Below are 7505 nucleotides of genomic sequence, written 5' to 3'. Positions count from 1 at the left end.
TTATTTAATAATTTCTTTTTTAATATTGATAAAGTTATTATTGAAGAATTATATGCAAAATCTCAAAGAAATTCATTTGGACTTTGGAAAAATAGTGATGAATGTTTTGGACTAAGTATGTATGGTAATCAAACAATCTATAATAATAATAATGATAAAGATGATAATATTAGTATATCATATTTTAATCATAGTTGTTTTCCAAATTGTGTTAGAGTACAAGAAAATCAATCAATAAGTATTTATAGTTTAATTCCAATTAAAAAAGGTGATGAATTATCAATTTCATATATTGATATTAGAATGTCAAAAAATGATAGACTTTTACATTTAAAGGAAATTTATTATTTTGAATGTAAATGTAAAAGATGTACACTACCACCATTATCAAATTTATCATTAGAAATTGAAAAAACAATTGAAAATTACACTTGTAAAAATCAATCAATTAAATGTACTGGTATTTTATATTTACCACCTTTCAACAAAATTCAAAGAATTTGTAATTTTTGTCATTGGAAAGAACCAATTAATAATTAATTAATTAAAAAAAAAAAAAAGAAAATGCCAACTTTCAATATTTTTAAAAAACATGAACAGGGGGGAGGAGAGGGGGTGATAATTAAATAAAATATATTTAAATTAAAAAAAAAAAAAAAGATATACATTAATTATTTATTTATTTATTTATTATTTAAATTATTATTACTATTATTATTACTATTATTTAATTCCATTAAATTCATTAATAATTTTCTTTTTTCTAAAACTTTTTTATCAGATTCTTTATTTTCATCATCAATTGTTGCTTTTGAACGATTAAATTTTAAATTTAAAAGATCTAATTTTCTTTGGTGTTCTTCAATCATTGAATCTTTTAATTCTTTTTCTTGTTTTGCAGCTTCTTTTTTTTGTCTTCTTTTTTCTTTTTGAATTTTTTGTTCAAATTCTATTTGTTGTTGTTGTAATTGTAAATTATGAGAGTGTAATTCATCTTCAGCCTCACGTAATTTCTTTTCAAGTATTTCAAGTTGTCTTTGATGTAAGGAGGCTTCACTTGATTCATCCAATACTTCATATTCTAATCTTTTGATATCAGATTCCATCTGTTGTACTAATTCTTGGGAATCTTCACATTCTTCTTTATCTTTTTCAGCTTGAATTTTCAAAGATCTAATTTCTTCACGAAGTTTTTGTAGTGGAGTATCAGAGATTTCAGAGTCGGTTTCCAATTGCTCCAATTTCTCATTCAATAATCTCAACTCTTTATCACGATCAATTCTTTGTTGTTCCAATTGTTTCTGTTGGTCAATTCTATCTTGAAGTTTTTGATTTGCCAAGAATTGTTTAGTTTCCAATTGTAATTTGGATTCTTCTCTAGCTTTAATCTCTGATTTATACTTTTCTTCAAGTTTTTCAATATTCTCACGAATACGTGAATCCGCTTCAGATTGAGCTATGATTTTCTCTGTTACGACATTGGTGATTTCACTATCCAATGAGATTGCTTCCAATTTCAATTGTTCACGTTGTTCTTTTAATTGATCAAATTGTTGTTTTGATTGTTGTAATTTCTTTTCAACCGATTCTGTATCATTTTGTAATGTTTGATTTCTTTCTTTTGCTTGTTCCCTCTTGTGATGTTCATCAGAGAGTGTGGATTTCATTTGTTTAGTTTCAATCTCTAATTTGGTTTTAGAATTCTCTCTTGCAACTCTACCCTTATTCTCAAGATTAAGTAAATGTTTCACTTGATTTAATTGATCATCTAAATTTCTTTTCAACTTTTCACTATTCTTCTTTTCTTTTCTCTCTTGTTGATATTGGTGTTGTAAATCTGAATCTTTTGAAGATAGCTCAATCTTTTCTTTATTTAAACTAGACATACGTTCCATCTCTTTCTTTAACTGCTCGGAATTGTGAGAATTCTGTCTTGCGAATCCGCCTTTCAAATCCTCTAATTTCTTTACACGTTGATCGTTTCTTTGTTTTACTTTATCTTGTTGAATTTTTGCCTTCTCTTCGAAATAATCTATCAATTTATTGGTTCTTTTAGTTTCATCGATTATATCAGTTTCAGTGACATCAATCTTTCTATCTAAATCTGCAATTGTGAATTTCAATTCTCTAACTTTAACACGCTCATTATCATGATCATCCTTCAACCCATCCAATTGATTCTGTGCAATTCTTTTCTCTTTCTCTACACGAAGCTTCTCCATTTGCTCTTTCTCACGTTCTTGACGAAGTATCTCCTTCTCACGCTCAATCTCTTTTTTAGTCTTGTCACGTAAATTGTAGGTCTTTGTCTCTTGTTCTAGTTCCATTAAGGTCTTCTTGACCGATGCTGATAGTTTGTCCTTTGCCTTTTGGATTTGGCTTAAATCCCTCTTCTCACTATCGACATCCCTCTCCAATTGGTTCACATTGGTTTGTATCTTCTTTCGGTTCTCCAATAAATCCGACTTCAAAGCTTGCTCGTTATTCAACTCTATAGAGAGATACTCATTCCTTGATGAGGCATTCAATAGATCCTCACGCAACCTTTTCATCTCCTCACGATGCTTTAGCTGTGCCTCGGATTTCTCTTCTTGGATCTTAATTTCTTTCTCCTCCAATAACTGTTTATCCTTTATACCTTGCTCCAAATTCAATTTCAATTGCTTAATTTCATCCTCATATTGTTTCTTCTTTTTCAATATCTCCTCTTTAGCTCTTCTCTCTTGTTCTAATCTTTTTTTCAATTCTTCTCTCTCTTTAATATCATTCTCTTTCAATTTATTGATTTTTGATTGTAATTCTTGAATATGCTTTTCATATTGTTCTTTCTCTTTCTCAATTTTATTCTTTAAATCCTCTTCTCTCTTTTCTATCTCTTGTCTAAACTTTTTACTAATATTCTCATTCTCAACCAACTCATCTTGAACACTTTGAATCATTGTTTCTAAATCCATTAATTTCTGTTTAGTTATTGAACTTTCATTCTTTTTATTCTCTACATTTTTATTTGATTCAACTAATTTATTTTTAATTAATTCAATTTTTTCCATTTCTTTTTCAATTGAAAAATCTAATTAAAAAAAATAAATAAAAAAAAATAAAAAATGATTAATATATAAATAAATTTGTGTGGGGGAAAGGGGGGAGGGAGGGAGGGAGTGAAAAACATATGTTTTTTTTTTAAAAAATATATTTTTTTTTTTTATTAATACTTTACCATTAATTTCAAAATCATCATCATCATTATTATTATTTTCTTTTAAATTATTTACAGAAGTTTCAACTATTTGATCAATATTACCTAACAATTCTTTTAATTTTAATTCAATCTTTTCATTTTCTAATTTTTTATTATAATCATGATAAAAACATGATAAATAAGTTTCAATTGATAATTTTTCAGATTCCAATGAATTTAATTGATTATCATCATTGTCATCTTTAAATTGATCTTCTTCTAATAATTTTGAAATACCTTTATCTTGTGCATAGTTGAATGCAAATTTTGTACGTTGAAATGGTGTTTTCAATTCAATTAATTTCTCTTTGAAATTAAATTCTTCACTTGGAAATACATAATGAACAATCGCTAAAAATCCTTTACCATCTTTCCATGATTCTGAAAAATCTTTAATTTCTTTTAATTTAAATTCTTTATTTTCATCATTATCATCACCATCATATGATTTTATAACTTTTTGACACCATAATAATAAATTATCTTTACTTTTAGTAGGTGGTGCCATTTTTATTTATTTTATTATTATTTTCTTCTTCTTCTACCTCTTTATTTATATTATTATTTTATTAAGTATTATTATAAATAGTATTGATATAGATGTTATTACAGAAATAATTAAAAAAATAAAAAAATATATAAAAATTAAAAAAATAAATTAAGTGTGGGTTTTTGTACGCAAAGTAATATTACAATATGCAAAAATTAATAAAAAAAAAAAAAAAAAAAAAGAAAAAAAAAAAAAAAAAAGAAAAAAAAAACAAAAATTAAAAAAAAAAAAATTAAAAAAAAAAAAAAAAAAAAAAAATGCAAAAATTAATTTTTAAAATTCTTTTTTAATCAAAGATTTGTATAAAATTTTTAAATTAAAACCCAAAAAAAATTAATTGGCTGGTTTTTGAATAATGTTCCCAAAAGAATTTTTTTTTTTTTTTTTTTTTTTTTTTTCGAATAAGATTAATTAATCACTCCATTTTATAATAAAATTAAATTTACACATAATTTTATTTATCATCTTACAAAATTATAATTTTTTTTTTTTTTTTTTTTTTTTTTTTTTTTGATAATAACAAATATGTTTGTTTAAAAATTCTTTCTCGATTAGATTAATTACAAATTCTTTATTTATTTATTTATTTAATTTTTTTTTTTTTTTTTTTTTTTTTTTTTGGAATTAATGGGTTAAAAAAAGAAATCATTCAAATAATCACACTTTTTGGAAAAAAAAAAAAAAAAAATAAAGATATTCCAGGCTTTTTTGATATATATGATAGTAATAAATAAAACAATTTTTTTTTTTTTTTTTATTAAATAATATTACCATTTATTTTCTGGGTTTTCTTTATATTTTAAATAATCCTCCATTACAAAAAATGAAATCTCTGTTTCATATACTAAATTTATATATTTATCGAATTGTTAATAATTATTATTATTATTATTATTATTATTTTTAATTAATTTTATTTATTGATAACTTACCAACACCATTTTCAGCTAAAGATTTATTATTATTTAAAAAGAAATGATCATTTTCAATATTTATAGTTAAATTATTTGGTTTTTGACCATGTGGCACAAAAAATATTTTCATTGAGTCTAAAAAAAAAAAAAAAAAAAAAAATTGTTAATTATTATTATCTATTTATTATTTATTATCATTTTTATTTTATTTAAAAAAAAAATAAAAAAAAAGTGAAAGATGTGTTTGTGTCTCATATTAATATTAATATTAACATTACCATATTGTTTTGTTTTAAATGGTGTAAATCCTGGTGTAGTTTGAATTTCTAAAAATAAGAAAAAAAAAAAAAAAAAAAAGATTTATTAATAAGTATAAGAAAAAAACTAATTTTCGGAGAGAGAGAAAAAAAAAAAAAAGATGTGTGTGTTAAAATACTATTTTGACTTACTATCAGCGACCAGTTTTTTAAAATCAGAAACATTTGTATTTAAATCTATATCCTTTAAAATGAGATTCTTTATAGTTCTATATTCAAATGATCTAATAACTCTTATTATAAGTATTTTATTTTCATTCTCCATTTTATTATTAATTTATATTTATACAATTTATATTTATTATGATGATGAATATTCCCAAATTTCGGTGTTGATCAACAAATTTTTGTGAAAAAACGAAAAATAATAAAATTGAAAAAATAAAAATAAAAAATAATAAAAAAAAATAAAAAAAAAAAAAGTGATGGTTTGCCTGATAATTTTTCTTTGTTTTTTCTTCGAAAATAAAAAAAAGCAAAAATAAAATAAAATATTAATAATCAACAACTTTAATTTAAATTTAAAATTATTTTATTTTATTTTATTATTATTATTGTTATCTATTTATTTATTTTTTTATTTTTTTATTAATTTTGAATGTTTGAGAGTCGTGTGTATAATTAATATAATTAAATTGATTTTTTTTTTTTTTTTTTTTTTTTTTTCCTACAATTTTTTTAAAATTTTTTTTTTTTTTTTTTAGAAATTAATACCAGTGGATCCAGTTACTAAATAACTTAATAAAAATGCAAAATGAGTTGATACCCAAATACCAAAATTTAAAAAGAATGACTATAATAATAAAAATAATAAAAAATAATAAAAGGTTAGTTTGAAGTTTAAAAAAATTGTATGAAAAAAAAAAAAAAAAAAAATTTCTCAAATAAACATACCATAATAATTCCTGCATATTCTTTTTCATGTTCTTCAGCTTTTGTTGGACCAAAAATCATTGCAAGTGCTATATTAATAATAATAAAAAATAAAAAAATAAATTAGTAAATAAATAATTTTTTTTTTTTTTTTTTTTTTTTTTTTTTTTTTTTTGTACACATTACTTCCACAATAACCATTTGAAATTGAAAAAATAAACATAAAAACGAAATACCAAGCATTATTATTAAATACTAAAGGTTTAATACAAAGTGCAAATAATGGGAAGAAGGCAAGACGAAGGAAAGTTGGAATCCAAAGATTTGAAGGAGTGAAAATGATAAACCATTTTGGAACGGTTCTTCCAATGAAATCACCAACCATAAAGATTGAAAAGAAAACAATGATAAACCAATCGGATGATAACTGATGTTCATTACTTGTTTGAATAAGTTGAGTTAAGCCAGGGAAAATTGAGAGTGTAGTAAAGAAAACTGTGAAAACAACCAATGCCTCTCTCCAAACCTTTTTGAGGATATTTAAAAGCTCGCCCATCCATTGACGTGCAGATTTCTTTGGTTTGGCATCACCATCACCACTTTCGATGCCGTTGACACTACCATTCTCCTTCAATTTTGAAGCTTCGAAATTTGCTAAATAGTACTTTGTAATTGGTAACTGCAATAAAACCAAGAAACATAGTAAACAAATGATTAATACACCGCCTGCCAAAAAGAAGAAGATCAAGCCACTCTCTTGATTGCCATGTGCAGTTGCAGGCACGGATACCTTGGTAATGATTTGCAACGCCATTGCAATCATACCGGCAACACCGTTACCACTCATTACAGCACCTGTATATTCGCCTGGAAACAATGCTACCAAGCCTAAAACAGTACCAAACAACAATGAAGCTAAACAACCTGATGCAAAGGTACACAATAAACTAATACCCATTGATACCTTTTCATTTCTACCAAATATCATATTATTGAATGGCATATAGAATAAAATCAATGAACCTGCTAATAAAAATAAAATCGTACGTGATTTGAATGAAAATCTTGGCATAACAAATATCGATACAAATAATAATAACCATTGAATATAATTATATGCTAATGACATTAAAAATGAATATGAATCACCATATAAATCTGAAAAATAATCTGATGCTGCTACATAACAATTGAATGGGAATAATAATCCAACACCTAAAATTAAAAAACAAATCCATGCTAAACCATTCTATTATATATTATATTTTATTTAATTAATTTAAAAAAGAAATTAGTTTTTTAAAATTAAAAAAATCAATTATATGTATGTATATATATTTAATTTTATTACTTTATCTAATGGTGCTTTTGATGTTTCTGTTATATCAACTAATGGTGAATATTCATCTCTGTTTGTCATTTTATATATATATATTTATATGTTTTGTTGTGTTAGATTTTTTTTTTTTTAAAAAAAAAAAAAATTTTATTTTATTTTATTACTATGACTATTCAAATTGAATATATATAAAAAATTTATTATTTTAATATTGGTATTTTTATTAACACACAAAAAAAAAAAAAAAAAAAAAAAAAATTTTTTTTTTTAAAAC

At 23.1% G+C, this 7505-nt stretch overlaps 4 protein-coding genes across 4 annotated transcripts in view; 1 reads left to right on the top strand and 3 right to left on the bottom strand.

The window, feature by feature from the left end:
- The window catches only part of DDB_G0283443 (SET domain-containing protein), a gene marked incomplete at both ends in the record, with an annotated part of 1182 nt that extends 642 nt beyond the window's left edge, over positions 1 to 540 (top strand). The window contains one exon of the mRNA XM_633985.1: positions 1 to 540. This exon is cut by the window's left edge and continues 642 nt beyond it. Coding sequence (XP_639077.1) covers positions 1 to 540 — 540 coding nt within the window.
- A 143-nt stretch (positions 541 to 683) lies between these two features.
- On the bottom strand, positions 684 to 3746 carry DDB_G0283441 (hypothetical protein; the record flags this gene model as incomplete). Its single annotated transcript, XM_633984.1, has 2 exons — positions 684 to 3070; positions 3218 to 3746. 2 exons carry the CDS (start codon positions 3744 to 3746, stop codon positions 684 to 686), a joined length of 2916 nt encoding a protein of 971 aa, XP_639076.1.
- An 809-nt stretch (positions 3747 to 4555) lies between these two features.
- DDB_G0283523 (hypothetical protein) lies at positions 4556 to 5284 on the bottom strand (the record flags this gene model as incomplete). Its single annotated transcript, XM_633983.1, has 4 exons — positions 4556 to 4632; positions 4721 to 4837; positions 4981 to 5028; positions 5152 to 5284. The coding sequence occupies 4 exons, from the start codon at positions 5282 to 5284 to the stop codon at positions 4556 to 4558; spliced, it is 375 nt and encodes a 124-aa protein (XP_639075.1).
- Positions 5285 to 5719: 435 nt separating this feature from the next.
- On the bottom strand, positions 5720 to 7312 carry DDB_G0283439 (equilibrative nucleoside transporter family protein; the record flags this gene model as incomplete). The annotated part of the gene is made up of 4 exons (XM_633982.1): positions 5720 to 5812; positions 5914 to 5981; positions 6079 to 7141; positions 7244 to 7312. 4 exons carry the CDS (start codon positions 7310 to 7312, stop codon positions 5720 to 5722), a joined length of 1293 nt encoding a protein of 430 aa, XP_639074.1.
- Positions 7313 to 7505: the final 193 nt, after the last annotated feature.

This window comes from Dictyostelium discoideum, assembly GCF_000004695.1.
Source record: "Dictyostelium discoideum AX4 chromosome 4 chromosome, whole genome shotgun sequence".
Taxonomy (NCBI): domain Eukaryota; phylum Evosea; class Eumycetozoa; order Dictyosteliales; family Dictyosteliaceae; genus Dictyostelium; species Dictyostelium discoideum.
This window is presented reverse-complemented; position numbering and strand designations above follow the sequence as displayed.